General features: G+C 40.2%; 1 protein-coding gene across 2 annotated transcripts; it reads left to right on the top strand.

The window, feature by feature from the left end:
* BEST3 (bestrophin 3) lies at positions 1–21,030 on the top strand. 2 transcript variants are annotated; one of them, XM_015629512.2, is made up of 10 exons: positions 1–152; positions 3,896–4,065; positions 5,733–5,827; positions 6,325–6,558; positions 11,577–11,731; positions 12,433–12,510; positions 12,918–13,070; positions 16,316–16,396; positions 17,674–17,825; positions 20,116–21,022. In XM_015629512.2, the coding sequence occupies exons 2-10, from the start codon at positions 3,914–3,916 to the stop codon at positions 21,020–21,022; spliced, it is 2,007 nt and encodes a 668-aa protein (XP_015484998.1). In that variant the 5' UTR covers positions 1–152; positions 3,896–3,913. The 2 variants fall into 2 exon arrangements, with proteins under 2 accessions (XP_015484998.1, XP_015484999.1); XM_015629513.2 differs by lacking the exon at positions 1–152 and having other exon boundaries at positions 3,914–4,065; positions 20,116–21,030.
* The last annotated feature ends 241 nt before the right edge of the window (positions 21,031–21,271 follow it).

Below are 21,271 nucleotides of genomic sequence, written 5' to 3'. Positions count from 1 at the left end.
TTAGTGCTCAGCACCAGCAACCCCTTGCTTCAGGTTAAGGGAAGAGCAAGGTGATTATTGCAGATCTGAAGGGGACTTGGTTTAGGACGTCTGAGAAAGAGGAAGGGTCCAGGATTTGCCTTCGGGCTTGGATTGCTGAATCAAAATAGCAGGTCAGTGGATACAGCATAAGCTTAATATGTTTTTATAGTTGGCTTAACTCAAATCTCTCTCACTCACTTTCTCTTCTATGCCGTAAACTAAAAAATAAGGTGAACAATGACAAGGGGTAGGTCTGCATAGAGGTACTATTTATTTATACATTCTGTAACAAGATTTTCAGTTAAGAAATACTGATGGCTCTTATTTTGTACTGTTGCTTCCCTCTGAATCATAATGCATCCTGAAATTCTCAGCCAGGCAAAACTCCCATTTACAATTGAGTTCAATATTAATGGAGAGGTCGTATTTATATTTTTATCTTTTTATGCCTAAAGTCTTCTGAAGATCTTAGCAAAAGTGGAGCAATATATAACTCACATTTCAGTCTGTGCTTGAGAAAGTTTCAGAAAGTAAATAAACACCAAGTAAAAGAAAAAACAACATCACAGATACAAGTCAAGGTCTCTACAGGCATCAGACAGTCATAAACTTGTGTTATGTCCTCAAAACTCAAAAACCCCTACCAGCAAAAAGTCTAGCCCTATATCTGCTGATGAATTTAAGGGCAACATGATAATTAGGAATGTTTTTCATGACACTGGTGCCAGTGGTATCTGATCTAATGTACTCTCCTTCTTCAGCCCTGGCCAAAAGAGTGCTCAGAGAGGAATGTGCTGGGGGGCATCGTTATGCTTTGCTCTTCCTGTCTATCTCAGTTTTAGCTTTTTAATTTCCTGTGGCTATAAGTAATGTAGGAAGGACTCTCTGCCAACATTCTGCATGTGAACCAAGGGCTTGGGACCACTGTGCAAGAGCCAGAGTAAGCACAAGACTTTATGCCAAAACTTCCTGTTGCAAGGGGAGGCTGCACCTAAATGATTGTAGTTGCTCTCAGAGGAAAAAAAAACACAAATGCACATTTGAATTTGTGTTTGCTGCATTGAGAAATCTAACCAGACAAACACATAGCTGTCTTTCATAGCTTTGTATAGTCTAAACTGTTCTGTAATCACCTAATCTGACCTAATGTTTATTTTAAGACATTGATTATTCTGAAGTCCCTATATGAACCTAATGATAAATGTTTAGGAAAGCATTTGCTTAGCAGGAAGATAAAACAGAGTGTGCCACAGGCAAGGAAAGGCAAGGAAAGCAAGGCACCAAAGCCTAAAATTGCTGTAAAAGTCCTACTTTTCTTTGCCCCATTTCAGAGGCAGAAAGAAAAAGCAGGGACATCCAGTATCTTCCAAGAGTCTCTATTCAGAGTCAAGAGCATTGAGTAAGGTGCTAAGAGATGGCTGGAGTGTGATTAAGTGAAGTATAGTTACTAGAATCAAGCAGACAAATTGCATTTAGTGGATAAAACTCTTCCCTCAGTCTATTGCATGGGGAAATATTCTTAATCCTGATTCCTATTATCACTACAGCTCTGTAATTTGTGGCCAAAGCCCATCCACAAGGCCTTGCAAGACAGGATTTGCTTCAGGTCTGTAGAGAAGGCAGACCCACTTTGTCCGGCTTAGCTATTGACCAGTTTCTGGCACTTTCCACTTTCTGATAGCCGGAAGGAACAAATCCTTCCTGAACCTCCAATGCAGAAATGGAGAGTCATGTTTTTGACACTAATGGCTGCCTCCCTGCAGTGCTGCAGATGCTGCAAAGGTGCTGCAAGCAATATTTTTTCCTCTGTGACCCACAACAGAAGAGACCTCACAGAAAGTTTAACAGATGCCGAGATACCAGGGTAGACCAGCAGAACTTTCAGCCCCTGTCTATCTCTTTTATTCTTCCTGAAGGTCATCTTTTGTCCTACGATTTGCCCTCAGCTTAAAGATCCTAAACAAGAGGGTGACTATCCAATCCTCTGTTCTGATATTTGGCTGCCTCCACAGTTAGCAATTCACGTTCTGTTTCATCCTGCATTTATCCAACTTCACCCTCTCATTGTGTTGTGCTGAGGGTCTGTGTTCTTGCCAGGCTATGAGCCCTCCTGTTATCAGACATCTTTTCTATATCTAAGGCCCTACATTCAGTCATTCCCACAGGAGATTTCCATTAAAAAGTGGACATTAATGGGGAGATAGAGACACACTTGTTGGTGATATGGCTTAAACATGTACTCCACAACATCAGTGGACAAGGCTCCTACAGCAATTCCAGGAAACACAGTATATTTTTAAGCATATTTTTTACCCCATTCCTCCCCTATAGCCCAGCCACAGATTTCTTTCATTGTTTATAAAGCCCAACTTTTGCTAGAGAATGGACATCTGTGCCTCCATTTTCTTAAGCATTGCATCCTGACCACAAGATTTTTAGCAGACAGGACTGCATTTCCATGCATGCCAGTCAGACAAGTTGGCGCTTGCACTGAACTTCTTGGACTACAACAATGACAGCAAAAAATTTCAATGTCTGTGCCAAGGCTCAGGAGAAGAAAAACTATCATTTGGATTCTAAAGACCAAAACCAATGCTTCTTAAAAAAAAACAGAAACAAAAACAAAAGCACCACAAAAAATAATCTTCAGGCACATGCTGGCAAATATTGAGCAGTCATTCTGCAGAGGAAAAGAGACAGCCTGTCAGCAATACAAGGCTTCTGGTGTCTTTTCCCTGCTGATTCCCTTTGTGCCTAAAATAAAAACTGGCAGTTTTACAGGTGTCTTTTAATGGCTTACTTTATGCTCTGTATCAGATACACAGCCAAGAGGCACAAAATACTTGCATCTATTTACTAGGAATTCAGATTTTTCTTCCCCCCCCAAATAAATTTGCTACAGTGGCATCACGGCAATATAGGCAAGAATCATATTTGTGATACATAGTGACTTTCTTGAGATTTTGTGCTTGTCTTAATTACTCTCTTTCTTGTGTGCTGTATAAAACTGCTTTCATTCACATTTGGAGCTAGGATTTGTTTTGTAAGCATATGAAAGTTCCTGTAGCATCTCCCTGCACTGGGTAAGCAGGTACCAAACCCAGCAACAAGTATTTACCTGTGTATTTTCAGTTGTACTTTAATTACACCTTGTCTCACACTACCTACCTGAGCAGCCCTATGGCTTGTTTTGCATGGCCATGCAATGCTGAAGTATTGATGAGTAAGTCTGGTCTCAAGGAGAGAAATAAAAACATTTCCCAGCTGATCTCAGCTGCTGTCGTAACTGTTAATGAAAGAGGCAGTCTCCAAATCTCGTTTGGTTTTTCAATGATTATAATTACCACAGCCAGCTAAAAATACTGGCTGGGGATGTACAGGCATTTGTGGAATTTAGCTTTACTTCTCTTACCAAGAAGCTGAAAAGTTTTGAAAAACTTTTCAAAAATTCAAGCAAATTTTCAAAAAGTCAAGCAAATTTGTTTCCTAGTCTTTTCCCATGCTACAGTGGAGCAAACTGAGAGTAAGCAGAGACTTCAGAGGTGTAACATGTCCCTGCTACTGCCACCCAGAAAGGTGGCCACATTTATTACTAACTGCTGAGTTTGGGTGGTCACTGACATAAACCCCAAATACAGCCTTGCATCAGTCAATCTGCAGGTCTCAACAGGGCTTGTAACTGCAAGATTTTATTTTTCCCTCTCTTTCTGTATATATATATGTGAATACAAACACCATGTATTTATGTACACATACTATTATATATTTAAATTTACAAGTATATCCATGTATCTATCTATACAAAGGTACATTCAGGTTAGGATACACTGTCTAAACTATTGTTGGTGTCCTGCTTCTCTTCTACTGTTTCTAGGCCCAGCTTACCACGACGATGACAGTCACTTATTCCAGCAAAGTAGCAAATGCCACTTTCTTTGGATTTCACAGATTACTCCTAAGGTGGAAAGGCAGCATCTACAAATTGCTGTACAGAGAATTTATTGTTTTTGCTACTCTTTACACAGCGATAAGTGTATTATACAGGTACACTCTTTCCAATTCACATCTCATTAAATGTTATGCTGAAGTTTCAGACTTCCTAGTGTTAGGCTGATAAATGATGGGGGGAGGTTACTATTTACTTATTGTCTTTTCCTTGGACATTTTCTAATGTGCTTACCTTTCCATGTTTCCTGTAAGGTGCCAGAGAAAGTATATAGTGTCAATACTGTTTATCATATTCAGCTGATTGTACTTTTAGCCTAGCACTGAGCAAACACCCTACTGAAGTTAGGCTGAATAAAAACTCAGCTCTAGCTAGGCTATACAGCTTTTGTCATTTTGACATTGAGCTGTCAGTCGTGAGCGTGCCTCCCTGCTTGAGATCATAGGTATAGACCTTTTGCTCTCCCTGCAGAACTCTGCCTTTGGTTGCTTGGTGGGAATTTAACAACATTGAGAGGTAATAATTTTAAAGTGAACTTATATAGCCAGGAAAAGCAAAGTTTTGCTTCAAGCTAGGAAGGCATGCAGCCTTGATTTTTGAGCTTGCAAAGAACCAAGGAAAATTGCATGGAAGCCAGACATGGTTATTATCTGTGTGTCTCCCAGCACCTGGGAGGAACATGTTAGAAGAAGAATTGCTTTTTCCACCAAGGTGTGAATTAAACAACATATGACAGATGCAATGCATCAGTTGGTACAGTGAAACTTTTAATTGATGAAGTACATTACATAGAAGCATCAAAATTATGGTTCCGTTCTTACCACGACCTCTAATTAGATCTCTGCTTTTTACTGGAAGCAAGGAGAAAATGAGCTTCAGTTTTTCTCTGATTAATCACTATTTTTTTATTCAGTAATCTATACCTGTAAACAAAGAAAATTATAGCATTAAATGTAAAGGAACACCAAAGTCTCACTATTATTTAATCTTTCTTTTATTGAAATGTCAGGCAATTGAAGACCATGGTTAATACACCACAGAAAGCTTTCTATATGTGCTCCAGTTTTTACTGCACAATTGTAAAACCCAACAAATATTTGCTGTATGTTCCTTTTATAAGAAATCAAAGAATAACTGTAATACTCACCTATACAAATAAAATTATACTGAAGCTTGTTGTATTTAATCAGATGTCTTTTCCCAAGGGCAGAAGCTACTGCCATGGTCCACTTGCTATCATTGGGTGAATATTTTCCTGATTGCAAAATAAATGCAGTTGTATTTTAATCTTGTAGAAAAGGAAAATTTCATGGGAGTAAGAATAAAAAACCTGTTGCAACAATGTAACATTTTCAAATCAGAGGAATTTGACTGGTAACCTTTTGCAATCCAAGTAGACCTGAGCATTTCCATTATGCACCCCTCTGAAAAAGGAGAGTAAGTTCTATTTGCAGACTTAGAGCTTGCTGCCATCTTTGGTATGTATGGGACAGCAAACTGATTCTCCAGACATATTGATCCAATTAGTAGTGCCAGTCAAATTAGTCCTGAGAAAACTATGAAGACCAGGGAATAATACTGTTGTTTCCTCCAGCTTCTTTAATACCTGCCAAAAGTGTTTAGACCTTTACCTTTAAGAATTTTCTTGAAGGCATTAGCCAAAGTTGCTTCCCAGTGCACATATCTGATTATTTATATGTGTTTGCACTTAGTAAATAGTGCCAGAATATTATGGAAGGACAGATACATTTTATTTTTGCTGCAGATTTTTTCTTACAGGTAGCCAAAAACGGTTCTTTGAAAAATTATCAATTTACTGTGACAAATATGCTGAACAAATCCCAGTAACTTTTGTGCTTGGTAAGTACCGGTTAAAAGTGAAATTATTCTCCAACTCTGTTCAGGCATTTTGTGAATGTTGGTGCATGGAAGCATTTCAAAGCTGACAGGCATGTGAGAGGCTAGAGGTTCACAATAATCATCCACTTCCAGGTCTCTTCAAGTTCAAGTTGCTTTTGTCATATCAACATTTACGCTCATCTCCTTAATACACTAACAAGAAAGGTTCCCATAGATCTAGATCTAGATCATGCCCACTAACACTGATATCTTGTAACTGATCTTCCAATGAACTAAATCTACTCTAGGTTTTACTACAGAAGAGGAAATTTGGAAATTTGTGGGTATGAGATACTCAGCTGGAATGTACTGTTACATTGCAATGTCCATTAAATAGTTTATTGCATTTATTCTGGGAAAGGTAGCAGCTTAGTGATATGAACAACGCTCTGCAAACTGAAATTAAAGTAACTGAAACCCTGATAGTCACTGGACTTTTTTTTCCTTCTAACCCTCAGGTTTCTATGTTACTTTGGTGGTGAATCGCTGGTGGAACCAGTTTGTGAACTTGCCATGGCCAGATCGTCTGATGTTGCTCATCTCCAGCTGTGTCCAGGGCAGAGATGAGTATGGGCGCTTGTTAAGGAGGACTCTCATGCGTTATGTGAATTTAACATCGCTGCTGATCTTTCGCTCTGTCAGCACAGCTGTGTACAAAAGGTTCCCCACCATGGACCATGTGGTAGGAGCAGGTACTGTGCTTTGCTTCCCCAAAATTGCTTTCCTTTCCCTCAGAGGCAAGGCTCAGGGAGGAAAGGAGCCAGCCTCGTTTTTCCTTTCCTGTGGCCCCATGTGTGCCTCATACCAATCCACATCAAAGCAATCACCTTTTTATTAGTGATTTAAATGACATAACCTTAAGAGTGTGTCTTTAATGTTCTTAAAGTCTTTAACAACACTATAGAAGTCAAACGAGTTTGACACTCATGTGAATCTGCTTTCAGACCCCATAGAGGCAATAGGCCTGCCCCAAACACGATACAGCTTTATCTCTTTTTTCTTTAAGCAGACTGCAGTTTAAATACATTGCACATTTTAAGTGTTGTGATTTACTCAAAAAATCCCTCAGCCCCAAGGGTTTTTTCTTTCTAATGAAAGACTTACCTTAAACTTAGTTTTACAAGGATAAATATACTAAGTATTAAACATGTCTTTGTTTTCTGTTTCTTTCAATAACACAGTGAATGAAATGATGGTGAGGAGCATTCAATCATGTCACTCTTTGATTGTCTTTCAAGGACTGACTGCTCAGTATTTAAAGGCAAAGTGTGGCACTGTCCCTTCTGACTGGCATGGTCAGTGTCAGAGGTAGAACAGCAAAGCAAAGACATGGGGATGTGTTCCAAACAGAAGTCATGTTTTCTACTGAACGTCTTGAATTTCTTAAAATTATTCCTTTGGCAGAGATTAGTAAGCAAAGATGTAGCAAGTTAAAATATGCAGTGTGTATATACATATACAGATTTCAAATATGTGTGAGAAGCTTTGGATATTAAAAAAAAAAAAAAAAAAAAAAAAAAAAAGCCAGGCTTACTGAAATAAAACCCCAAACCATTTATGTTGGATACATTGAATTTTAAAGCTCTTTTCCTTGTGCTGTACAACAAAACTGTTTACCTGAGCCTGTGAGAGGTCAAGGAAGCTTCTGTCACTCTCCCCAGCAATCTGCTTCCACTATGCACTGGAAAATTACATTTCCAGGCAGCTAATCCAGCTCTGCCTCCCTATTGCTAGAGACAATCTGTTCCAAAGAGACAGAATGTCACAGCATTGTACCAAAATTGTAGACCAGAAAGCAAGTTTTGATTGTTGGGTTTTTTAACAGTGAAAAATCTACTATAAACTGTGTATGTAAGTATAGATAATATAGTCAGCTCTGGACTTCAGTAGTTATTTTGTGGGTTTTAATGCATATTGTGCTGCAGAATTTTTATTGATGCAGTACTGAGCATTTCAGGGTATGTTTTGCTCCTATTAACATCCAGTGACTTAGACAATACTCTGCAATAATCCCCTCCCTAGCTCCCTGTGGCATTGCATATCAGACTGCATGCAAGGGAGGCATTTAATATGAATGTGAACAGCACAAATCTGATACTTACAGCACAGTCATCACTGAAACAACTTATGACAACTTTGCATTTTGCTGTCACACTGAGAACAGCCATGACGTAACTATTGCTAATGCACTTCTTTTTTCAGCAAATTAACTGCTTAAATTCATAGATTTTAAATTTGAGAACAGGGCCACAATAATCTAGTCTGACTCATCCATAACACAAGGCACAAAAGCTTGCTAGCAGCATCCTTTATCATGCTGCAATTTCTGACTGAGCTGTAATACCTTCTAGGAATATAATCAGCCCAGATTTAAAATTCAGATGGATATACTGGAGACTACACTGCATCCTAGGAGAACAGACATTCACAACAGTAAACTTGCTGTTGAAGAGTGACATCTTATTCTCAGTCTGAACTTGCACATCTTGTTATCTTCTGTTCACTGGATTCTGTAATAGGTTTGGGGGTTTCTTTTTTTTAATTAGAAGAAAATGTACTTTTTCCCTCAATAGTTACCTGTTAGCAGACTGCATAAAGGCTTGAGTGAAACTTAGGAACTTCACCAACTGTAGTCTCTCCATGTAGGATACAGTCTAGAGTGGCTGTACCTTCCTCCTGACTCTTTTTCATCTTTTAACACTCTTTATGGAACTGTAGACAGTAGATCCATGGAGATTCACTCCTTTATGATGCTGACTGCTGGGGCACACGTGCTTTTAAGTGTCAAATGCCTAGCAGCTGTCCTGAGCACAGCAACTCTGTTGGCTGCAAGGTGCAAGAGGGAAGCTGGATGCTCAAGAACACAACTGTTAAAAAACAGAGTAATGGGTGAGCAGCTGAGCAGAGAGCATCCCAAAAGAGCTGATGGGAAACACTGAAGAGAAACATGAGGTGTGAGCTCAGCAACATGAATACCTATGGATGGCTGTAAGCTGCAGTCCCAAATCCTCTGCTGGAAGGAAGCACCTGAATTAACCCTTTCCCACATAACACAGAAGCAGAAAATGAGGCTTTTGTCTACTTGATCATGTTCCTTCTTCTCTAACCACTAGTATTAAAAATATTTAATGTGAATAACCTGAACCAGTCTTGTCTCAAACTATTGAGTTTTGACAGAACTGAATACTCTTTTAATCACTTAAGGAAGGGCCTGTGCGATTTTTTTCCCAGCCAGGCTTGTGTTCTCATCAATAATTTTCCTGTAAGATCTCTTTGTCTGACACTGTTCACATTAGTGTCCTTTGATTATTTATTGATCACACTCCATGTCACTCTTCTGATACTTTCACAAGGATTCAATGCTCTGTCATTCCTTAGACCATCCTTTTCAAGATTTTGGCACAATATTTGACAAATATTCCCCATTTTCTGAAGCTGCTCCAGTATTCCAGTGCTTGTTAAAACCAGTATTGTTGTTTATAGAGTTTCTTGGTTAATTCTTTAAATACTCCTAAATGAAAACATCATGACCATATTTAGAAACCATGTAATTTTAAGAACTGAAGTTGGATATTCTCCTCTATATTGGATGCTATAGAAAGTGTTTCTTTACCACTGCAATAACAGTGAGCTGTTCTGAACTGTATGCCAGCAGTAAGAGCAATCCAGAATTAGTATTTTCTGCAATAAGAGTACTAGGCATTATTAATATTCATCAAATACTCAATCAATGTTAACACAAATATTTCAATGCCAGTTTGAACTTTATAATTTAAAAAAAACAAACTTTGTTGAGCTTTCTGAACAGAAGGTACCCGGTTTCAGTGGAAAGCTGAACTGATCCTTGCTGTTCTTTGTGACCCCTTCAGGCAATGTCTTTCCAAAACCTCCATTGACTTGAATCCAGTGTTTACTCCAGAATCAGTTTTTTTGTTTTTCTATCTGTCTATTTCAGCCTGACAGAAGCATCTTTTCCTGTCCTGTAATAAGTAGGACAGAAACTAAAGGCAGCTTGAAAGACTTTTAGGAGGCAGGAGTCATGACGAGCAGGTCAATTTGTCCGGTTGCCTACCATTTCTGTGAAGTTGATTATGAGAGGTAGCTGCAAAATGCCCAGGGAACTTTTAAAAATATTATCACATTCTGTTCTGAAATTCTATGATGCTGCATGAGTACTGTCTCTTGATGCTGAAAATATATTTCCTCTTCCACAGTGTTTTCTGTCCTGTCCTTGTCTTCCTTCTCAGTAGTTGCAGTATTTCATACCTCCTGTGTAGGCTTGCTCCAACTGTACAACAGTGATATTTTCCTCAACAACAGAATATTTAAAATCACTGTGGTTAGCAAATCTCCTTTAATTTAATTCACATTTCCATGCAACACAACTGAGTTTCTATGTATTTATTTGTTTGCTGTGTCATGTATCTTTAGTGATGTTAGCCATGTTCTTGGAGTCTACAGTCAATTCTCTTACTGAATTTTCAGCATTCAAACTTGTAACTGGTTGGCTGAGCCCCCTATTTTGGGGCTGTCATGTTACTAAGTTTTTTTTATTTCAGAGCTAATGTCAATACAACAAAATAAACTTTATAGCCACCCTGATAGATGTCACACACCTGAGCAAAAATTAAGATCCTCCAAACTTGACAATTGCTCCAATATCAGAAAATTCAGGATTTGGACAAAGGAAAATGTGAATTTTCTGAGGTTGTTTTTGTCAAAGCCTGGGTGGAAGGAAGACAGCAGAGCAGAGCTTTCTTCCCCAAGGGGGTAGAGGTGTTTCTCCAAAAGCCATATGCTCCCTTGCCAGTCCCAGGCAGAGACTGGCTCTGGTGCAGGATTTGTCACACTCAGCCCTGGCTCCCCAGTTTTGTGACCTTGGTCTTGCTTGCAGCAGGGGGAAGCAGGGCTTCACGAGGCAGGGGAACTCTTCAGGAAACCTAATAGCTTCCCAGCACTCCAGCAAGGCAAATTGCCAGGCAGAGAGCAGCTTGCAGCCCCACAGCATGTCACCTGGCCCAGTGTCCCCTTAGCAGCGGGATTTCTGTGCACAATTCCCTCTTCATCTCTTTGCATGCCTTCATAACCCCAAATAAAGCATCAAACAATCTGTCAGGGAAGTATTTCACTGGCAGAAGGCACACACTCTGTTGGGCTCTGTTTCATGCACTTGTATCCTCTGTTGCTTGCTCACTGCTTTGCAGATATAACAAAAAATAATCAGAATCAGAAAGTCATATAACTGCCCTTATATTATATGTCAAAATGCTTCTGAAAGCCATCATTGGTGAAAACTGTTTCAGTTTTGACTGATATATCCAGTTCCTTATTTTTCTGAAAGTAGAATATGAAACTAGAGAATAATTTGTACAATTCATAGTGTTTTATGTACCTACCATAGATCAGCAGTTAGATATGAGAACACAGTAATAGTAAATTATTGCCTATATCGGTAAAGAGGAATTTAGCATAGGTAGGTAATGCAAAAAGAAGTTCTTTCAAGCAAGATTTGTCCTGGATTTTTTTTTTTTTTTAATTTTTTTGTTTGTTTGTTTTAAAGAAGAGATTACTAGTTAGAATTATAAGTTGTATTTAGCAGAGTTCTATGCAAATATTACAAAAACAGATAGAAACATATTCCAAATTTATAGTATCAGTAGCACTGAAAGCACAGAATAAAAGAAGGTTGTTTCGGTGTTTTGGTAAACAGGTTTTATGACAAGACATGAAAGAAAACTTTTTGATGACCTTAAGTCTCCCCACCTGAAATACTGGGTCCCATTTGTCTGGTTCGGAAATTTGGCATCAAAGGCACGAAAAGAGGGAAGAATTCGAGACAGTGTGGATCTGCAGACACTGATGAATGTAAGTAGAAAAAGAAAATCTACAAAAAACTAATCTGAAATTGCTATGTTGCTTTTGACTTACAAAATTGGTTTGATTTAGTATGCACAGATATCCTGCGTCATCTAAATGACCTTACTCAGGATTTATCCCACTTTTTTTTGGGTAACAATGTACACTTAAACACACACAGCAGCATTCACTGGGATTCTTTTTAATATGACTAAGAAGGAATTGAAAGAAGCAAAAAATTGATGAGAAAAACATTATTGTAACATCAGTCTAAATTCATACTTGTTCCATTGCTAAAAAATATGAGAAATGAGAATAATTTGGCATTTTGAAGATTTTATTATCAGCTTTAGAGAAGATAATCTCTCTGAACATTTCATTGAGTAGTAAAATATCCTTTTTATGATACAATATATTCTCTTTCATGTATCACTAGACTGTTAATAAGATAGAAACAGAAGATGAAGAAATACAGAGTATACTAAGCACTTCAACTCCATAAACCAAGTCAACATTCAAACGGGGTGCTGGGTACCATTATACTATCAATTTATATATACTATACTATACTTTCTTTTCTCCCTGTCCTTTTATATGTGCAAAAATGAACTGCAACAAAATATTTATCATTCAGAACTGTACCCCATGCAATTTTATTTTGTTATGGTTTCTTGCTGGTTGGTTTTGGTTGTTTTTTTTTCCCCTTTTAGGAGATGAATAAGTACCGGTCATGGTGTAGCCTTTTGTTTGGTTATGACTGGGTTGGAATTCCACTGGTCTATACCCAGGTACTGAGCTATTATCTGGTAGAAAATTCAAAACACAATTTTCATAAAAGGGGGGTTGGTACCAAACATTCATGGTATAAAACATCCATAGTCCCAACCAGATATTGAGCACTGGTTCACTTGCACAGGATCATGGAGGCCTGGCTAACTGCTTAAGGCATATTTAATGCAGAGATGTTTTGAAGATCTTGCATAATTTGGAAGAGGGGAGGGAAGCAGTAAAATTTTTTTCTCTTTCCTAAGTGTTCTTCCTGGCCACAAATTTTCCTGTGGCCTCTGTATTTGCAATACCTCCTACAGATTTAAAAATTATATGGCAAAAGGCAGACAAAGGCCATTGGGTGTGGGTTGCCTTGTGCATAAGATTGTATTAGTTCATTATTTCAATGAAGTTCTGTTCTTTGCAGGTTGTTACTCTCGCAGTCTATACCTTTTTCTTTGCCTGCCTGATAGGGCGTCAATTTTTGGATACTGACCAAGGATATCAGGGACACGACTTAGATATTTACATTCCAATCTTCACACTGCTGCAGTTCTTCTTCTACGCAGGATGGCTCAAGGTATATTGGCTTTCTGGCCAGGTGATGGGGGAACCCTCCCTGGGGGGCTGGTCAAGGTGTCAGACCTGAGACACACATGTAAAATCACCAGTGAATACTGAAATTACACCAAAGTGAATTCAGCCTGAAGTGTTCTGTGGTCATATAGAAATATCATGCAGTACATTTTTAATTCCACCTGACAGACCATATGGTAAGAAGTGGTTGTGAATCTGAAAGAACACATTTTAGCAGCCACATGTCCCCAAGGGAGTATTACTTTCACAAGACCTCAGGACTTGAACTATAAAGTGACAGAAAAGAGATTAAAAAAATCCTTCCTCCTACTCCATTCTGCAATGGGGAACTATGGCTGAAGACCTGGCATCAGCTGAAAGGGACTGAATGATACTTTCTTCTTATGATCAAAGCTGGTAGTATCTGCTGTTAACCTCACCAGATGCAGGCAATTAAAGGTCCCCAGTTCCAGAGGGCTGTGAAAGAGTGACAGACAATATTGGCTTGCACATCACTGCATAAAAATGTTCATTAAAAAGAAGAGTAATAGAGGAACTGGATGCTGCCAAGCAGCCTGTTGATGACTGCTGGTCTAACATATCACAATCAATCTGATAGCTGAGTAATTAAGCCACATATCTCAAGGTGGTTCTCTCCTCTGCAGTAGACCAACTGGAAAAAAGTTTCTTTGGGGTCCATGTACATTAGATTTCCTTTTATGTTTATTAATCATGGTGGAAACATAGAGCTAACTTTTCTGCTAGAATATAAATTGAACAAAGTTGGCCAGCTTTAGAAGCACCTTCCCACAGCCAGCTCCAAAGGGCAGAGTAGAGAAGGCAGTACACTGAGCTGGAAGATTGTGAGGAAAAGTGCATGCAGGACAAGCTCCTCTAGTGCTGTGTCCTAGGAATTGAGGGGGAAAAGGATTTTGCTGCATAGGGACCAGCCTGGATGGGAGCAGCCTGGATGGGAGCAGGAGAGACGGGAAGGGAGGCTGGTATGGTGAAGGTAGCAACTTCTCCTGGAGAAAAGTGAGGTTTTATTTCTAGGCAGTATCTTTCAGTTATGCTAGAGGGTTAAAAACTGCAAGCTGTTCCTCTTGACCACCCTGCTGGTGCTCATGAGGGGAAATGTGTTTTCCTTCTTCAGCACCCAAGGTTGTTTATAGCTTCTCTGCCAGTTAGGCTCAGAGCTTCTAGCCAGCTCCTGGCTATGAGATGCCATTGTAACTGAAAAATCTTCTGCATAAGGAAATGAAAGGGAGGAGAAGAAGCTTTTAAAAGTTAATTTAATATCAGCAGTGTTTCCTCAGACTGGAGGTTTGTCCAAACCTTCAGTGCCCCAAGTCAGGATATTTTTGTCTTGAAGGTTACAGCCAGTTTCCTGCCGAGTGTGCTGGACTTTGGCTGCCAGGCAGTAAAAAGGGCCCTGAGGTATTGACTTCCAGTAACTTGGCAATTCCTCAGAAATAATGGGTAAACTGAGCTCATTCTTTGGCCTCAAGCCTAATCTGTTATACCTATAATACAGGGCCAAAGTTTCCCATTACATGAGACTCTTCTAAATCCCCATTTTCATTACAGGGGCAGATGAACTGTCCAAATACAGAGTTTAGTTGTCCAGCACTACATTCCTTTCTGGAGAATAAAGTCATGTCTCACATGCCAGTACCAGGTCAGCCAAGGAAAAGCCAGCAACACTGTCTGTTCTGTCCCAGACCTCACTTTTTTAAGCTCATGTGATAGGTTTTATCGTGGATTTTTGGGTGGTGATCAGCTGGTTTACACAAAGCTGATCCATGTTTTCCCTGGAGATCCACAGCACAGACTGTGTTCTGCTTCCTCCCTATTGCAGCACTTTCATAGCTGTACCCAAAATTTAATCCCATGTCAAGGAGTGTGAGCAGAGGTGACCCCTGTCTCCTTTCATTGCTCCCACCTTACAGGTGTTTTTGTAGTGCTAATCTACCCAGCAGTTCTGTTGTGTGCCAACACTGGCCTGGGAAGTGGTGGCCTTGGAGAGTCAGCAAGTGTTTATCACAGGTACAGCCTAGAGGCACATAGGAAAAATATCCAGGGAGCAACTGCCTTACAGCTATAAGTTATTTAGATCATAGCTGTTCATAGTGAGTTTAATGAACAGGACTGTTTAATCATACAGTTTCTTTACCTATACCCACATTAAACCAAGGACTTTACTGCTGCTCCTGTGCATGGCTCTAGTGACCACAAGGAGTGCTTGGAAGGGTTATCAAGAATGTGTTTAGCTTTGAAACCAGGGCTTGAAAAGATAAACAGAAGGAGAAAAGAATGGAGGGGAGAGAGTATTTAATGTGTGTACCAAGAAACTAGGAAATAGAGAAGCAGTCTGAATTTCCTAAAATTTTTTAAACATTTTTCTATTTAATCTTTCTTTTACCTCCATCAGCAGCTATGTCAATAGCTTACTCTCCACACAATGTACTTTAGTGATTATGGGGGTGGTGGGGGCAGTCTCTGGGGATTTTTTCACTGGCTATAGGGAGCCAGAGAGGGTTCCCTTTCCAGAGTAGCTTCAGACTAAGGTATCTCACTGCAAATGTGTCTGGGCTCACTGATTGTGTCCTCCACAGGATGAGCTTTTGCCCTGCCCTGTTTTAACCAGAAACCTAAGCCAGCAGGTTGAATTAAAGAACAGACTCAGATTCTGTCTCTGGGATCTGGCTAGCATGATGCACAGAGTCAACTTGAGTCAAGTTTTTTTGTAGGCTGCTTTTCCTCAAAAGCCTTGGAAGGCTGCCACTGGGGTTAATGCTGATAAAGAAGCAGGGGCTGAGGTGGAGAGGTGAGCTCTACTCCCTCCAGTAGATTCCAGCTGCAAGGCTTGGGAATACTGACCCCATGCAGACAACAGTGCAATAATAGAGCCTCTAGCTGCTAAGCCGTTCATTTAAATGAGCCAAAGACAGCAGTAAGGAAAGGTAATGACTATTGGATGTGACAATTACCTTGGCCCTGACGTGTCTCAGCTCCCAGTAGGCCAGGGCTGGCAATGATGATTGACAGCACCACGAGGCACAGAGATATGAATCTATAGTGAAAGCAAGCTGTTCCTTCGCTAGGCTGGCGGAACCATCACACAGGAGCTCAAGCTATGATTGCAAGTGACAGGCAGGGAGAGACAGAAAAATCCAATCCTAATTCCTCTGCAGCAGTAGTCCTGACACGGCATGCCAGCCTGTCTTCACTGTCTTGTTTTCTTTCCAGGTCGCTGAACAGCTCATTAATCCGTTTGGAGAAGATGATGATGATTTTGAAACTAACTGGTGCATCGATAGAAATTTACAGGTTGCTGTTGCTACTTCTACTTCCAGCTTTTCTCTACCATAGGTTATCATTACATCTAATAATATGTCTTATACTGAGGAATAAATCAGGGCAACAAGTGCCAGCAAAACATATTCTTTCCCTGAAGGATTACCTGTGGCTGTGATCCACAGAACTTGTTTTCACAAGCTAATTCATCTTGATTTTGCTATTTGGCATTTACAATGCCTGACTAACCATGCAAACAGCTGACCTTAAATTATAAGACCATTCTGTTCCTGGAAAAACGTGTAATGTAGGTCAATCCTGCAAAACCCAAAAGTCACTCCCACATAGATAATAACATATTTTGTTAATCTGAATGTCTCAAGATTAAAATATTGCATATGAACCTTCCTTTAAACAGAAAGGCAGCAAAAATAGTAAAAAGACCAAGCAGGGCCCTGAACTAATAAGCGGTACCATGATTCATGTTCAGATGCTGTCACCCAGGGCAGTATCTGTGGTCAGCACAGGAGCCAGTGTCCCCAGCCACAGGAGCTATGAGATGACAAGGGTGCAGTTTTATTCCGGTTACCCCAAAGAGCGCTGGCTGTTGTGCTGTCAAGGAGAGCAGAGACATGAGGAGGTCCCACAGCACTCACAGTTCCCCTTGCATAGAACCAGGCACAGAGCTGGCTGAGGTGCTGTCAGACTCCACTCCAGCAAAGCAGAGTGCAGGAGTTAGGGAGAGCAAGGGCCAAATAAACCAGCAAATTAAGCAAAGTAACCAGATGCAGGTATGTGCAAGAATGGGAAAGCACTTCACACTGACAGAGATGCTCTCTGGCTTAGCAGGATACTCATGCTACTGTGCCTTAGAACCTGTTGTGTAAAATTTATTAGAGGGATGTTCACATACTTGATTTGGAATGTCTTAAAATGTCAATAAAACCTATCAGAAAGATTCTTGACCTCTAGACATTTTAAGGAGCACGTGTGTAATACTTTACACAGGCTTTCTGTAGCACATGAAGGATCACATTTAACTCATTATACATGTGGGAAGGACTTCAATCTGGGACAAATATCTTTGCAGTACAGAAGATTCAAGTTATGATAACATTTGTGCTTTCATGAGTCTAGGCAGATATAGGGATTTTATTTTATGATACTGAGTCTCCTCCTAATGCCCAGGCCATCGTACACTAATGTTAAAGGGTTTCTGAAAGAAATGTTGATCCAGAGAGTATAAAGTAGACTATTTCATATACTCCACTATGTTGAAAGTGACATGATTTATGTAAAAAAAATTTAAGGTTTCACTTCTGGCGGTGGATGAGATGCACATGAATTTGCCAAGGATGGAAAAAGATATTTACTGGAATGATACCTCTGCCCGGCCACCCTACACAAAAGCAGCTGCTGATTACTGCATTCCTTCATTTCTTGGATCGACTATTGAGATGGGGTGAGTGGCACTAAGGGTCCTTAATGCCATCAGAAAGATCAGCAGTGACCGGCAGACAGTCAGGGCAGGGATGCGGGCTCTGACGATACCACAAGCAGGGAAAATGGAAATGGGGAAATAGGAGGGAGTGGACAGGGTGGTGTTGGTGGGAGGATGTCTGCAGTGGCCCATGTGTTCATCCAAGCTGTGCACGAATATCTTAAATTGTATAATCATTAAACAGAGCATGTTTGCAGGGAGGGTGTGCTGATAGTCTCTGAGAACAGGGTGATACCTGAGAACAGACTGACTTTTCTTAATAATACTTGCTTTGCTACATTTTCTTCATGCATCCCCAATCAGCAAAACAGCTTTCCTTTCTTCATTTAGTTAGCAGACAACAGTTGAAATCAGTCCAGGTGTCTGTGAAGAGCAACAAGAAATCATCTTAAATGTTGTATGACTTTTCATTGACTAATAATCTTGGCATGGAAGTTGAAATGGTCAGATTTTGTGAAGGCGTGAAGAGGATTTATTTGCAGAAATCAACAAAGAACAATGGTTACAAAGAATAGAGGGTATGGGATAGTCCCCTGTTGTTTACATACAGAGGGATCTGTATGAGAAACCAGTGACAGGCCAGTTAGCTTAGAAGCTGTTTGTTTAAATACTTGTGACATGCTGTAATATAGACAGGTCAACAAGTGGAAATACCATCAGGCTTGAAAAAATACCAGACAAGTAGGTGTTCACATCTGAAAACCCTTTTTAAAGCTTTACAGAAGCCATTTTTTTATCTTTAAAAATTATCTCAGGATATTTATAATTTTCCCATCATTTCCGACCTTAATCAGAATAAAATGTCTTCAATTTTTTGTTTCATTTGGCCTCTAAATTGTGATTTTTTCATTTTTGCTCCTCTTATTTTTTTCATTTTTGCATGCATTCTATTACAAAGGTCAATGGTTTATATGAGCTCTTTTTATCACACACAGCCTTTTCAGAAGTTATTTCCTTCTGGAAATAACTATAAAATGGCAAAAAGAAAAGTAAAGAAGAAAGTAAAAAAAGTAAAGAAGAAAAATTAATAGAATATAATTTATTTTAAGGTAATTTCTAGGGGGGAAAGGTGGCAAAGAAGAAACATCATTAAGTCTGCAAACAATTTTTTAATAAGAAGTACTTCACACAAAAAATGGAGAAGGGAGTGAATGAAACGTAGCCTTGGACAGCTCCTGTGGAATGCAAACAGCTCCGATGTGTTTACTTTTTATTAATTATCTTCTCATCTGAACCATTTCTCTGGTTATATCTCCAAAAATAATGGATAGTTCTTATGCAAACTTAAAAACTAGCTCTAAAAATTCTTCCAAGTCCAAAGCAAATATATAAAACTTCAGCCCAAATGCAAAGTCTTCTCCAGTCACCTCAAGCTAACATCTGGAACAGGTTGCCCAAAGAGGTGGTGTATGTCCCATTTCTGTAAACATTAAGGTCATGTTGGATGGGGCAATGAGCAGCCTGATCTAGTTGAAGATGTCCCTGTTCATGGCAGGGAGGTTGGATTAGATGCCTCTAAAGGTCCCTTTCAATGTAAATTATTCTATGATCTTCGCAAATACTGGATGAAGTTCCTTTGTCCCTCCGGGTACTGTTGCCTGCCTCTGCTCCTTGCCTCAGATTTGGCCGAAGCCCCTTTGCCATTCTTGTCCTTAGACAAGGTAACTGGGCTGGTTTGGCTTGTGCAGACTGCACTGAGTCAGTGATGTGTACTGAATTCACTGGCACGTGCAGCAAAAGTTGCTCTCATGAAGCACCGAGGCTGTGCAGAAGAAGAATACCAGGTACAGGTGAGACCTTCAGACACACTGTCATGCCCCAGAAGTAATTGAGATTTGGCCATCTGAGTAATGTCAATATTTTTTGAAACTGTTGTCCTCTGTTTCCAGCTGTAGCTTTTTCACTGTTGCTATTTTTGCCTGAAGGATTCTCCTGAAAAAGTAACTACAGCACTGAGTAGGGTTCCGTTCTCTCCCTCACAAGCATAGCACAAGCCTAGCACAAACCTAGCACAAGCCTAACCATGTGGAGTTGCCTCAGAAGACTGCAGCTCAAATATGAAATGGTGCCAGATGCCTGGCTGGATGCCTTTCCTGGCACCCTCATCCTTTCCTTCCTTCTCTTTAGGGACACACTAGGGCCTTGGTTCCTGTGTCTTGGCTCCTGTGTCAGAGACAGAGGGATAAATGTGCATAGAGACCCAATGCTTCCTATATTTAAGTGACATCTACTACCTGGCTTTGTTTGGCAGGCTGGCTGATACCGAATTCCTCTATGGGGAAGAGTGGCCTTGGGAAGAGGAGAAACACCAGAGACAGTATTCGGTTTTGAGAAGAGTCAAGAGGTTTCTCAGCGTCCATGAGGGTCCTTCATACCCAACTCACCACCGCTACAGTCGGCAGACGAGTGAGAATTCGGTGTTTTTCCCAGCAGATGAAAAGGGGCACATCAGACGGCTGCAGGAAATGCACACAAGAGGGAGGCACTCTACCTCAAGCTTCAAGAAGAAATATGAAGGAGTTACAAGAAGTAACAAACTTCATGGTAGCCGAGAGCTAGGACCCATAACAGAAACCTCAAGGAATGAGGCACAGTTTGGTGACAGTGACACTTCATCTGAGACAACCAGGCCAGTTCCTGAGGTCATCGTTTCTGAAGCCCAGGAGATTGAACCTGATTTGCTGGACAAACCAGACCTGCCAACAGAGCGCTCTGCAAGCATGCCAGAAGAGAAGCTCCAAAGGATCCTAGCTGAGGCAAATGTGGCTCTTCTAAATAAACACTTTTTCTCCCCAGAAATGACTCCATACCTCTCAAGTTCAGAGGTGCATCAGTCACTTCCTAGTGTGATAGGAGAGCATAAACACGAGCCCCAGGTTAGTAACATAGCTGGTCTCATAACAGACCATGAGAGAAACCTTCAGCGATGGAGTTTACCAAGCTTCCATAGTCCTAGTACAGCATCAAATGCTGATGCTACACCACCTTCAACAGATTCTGGGACAACCTCACAGCAAAGGACATTCAGTGATGGAAAAAATGCTACTTCTGCTTCTGCTCCACAAACATTTGAGATGCAGGACTTATGGGAAAACCTGGACAGTAAAGAAACAGCCATAGTAGAATTTTCTAATGAGGAGAGTGAAAGAAAACTTTGACTATTCTTCCTCTGGGTTTGACTGAACTTCTTGTCTTATCTTGAACGTGGTTCTCACACAAATTTGCTGAAAGTCCAGAAGGGCAGACTCAATACTCAGACAAGTCATGAACAAGATCCAAGAGAGGATTTGGGCACCTATATAGGAGGCATAGTGGTGCCATACTTTAAGCCACTTGGTCACTGGCTTGAAATCTGTGACCCTGTGGGAAATATATTTACAGGGAGAGCTGGGAGCCTAAGGATGTAT

This window comes from Parus major, chromosome 1A, assembly GCF_001522545.3.
Source record: "Parus major isolate Abel chromosome 1A, Parus_major1.1, whole genome shotgun sequence".
NCBI classification, from domain to species: Eukaryota; Metazoa; Chordata; class Aves; order Passeriformes; family Paridae; genus Parus; species Parus major.
This window is presented reverse-complemented; position numbering and strand designations above follow the sequence as displayed.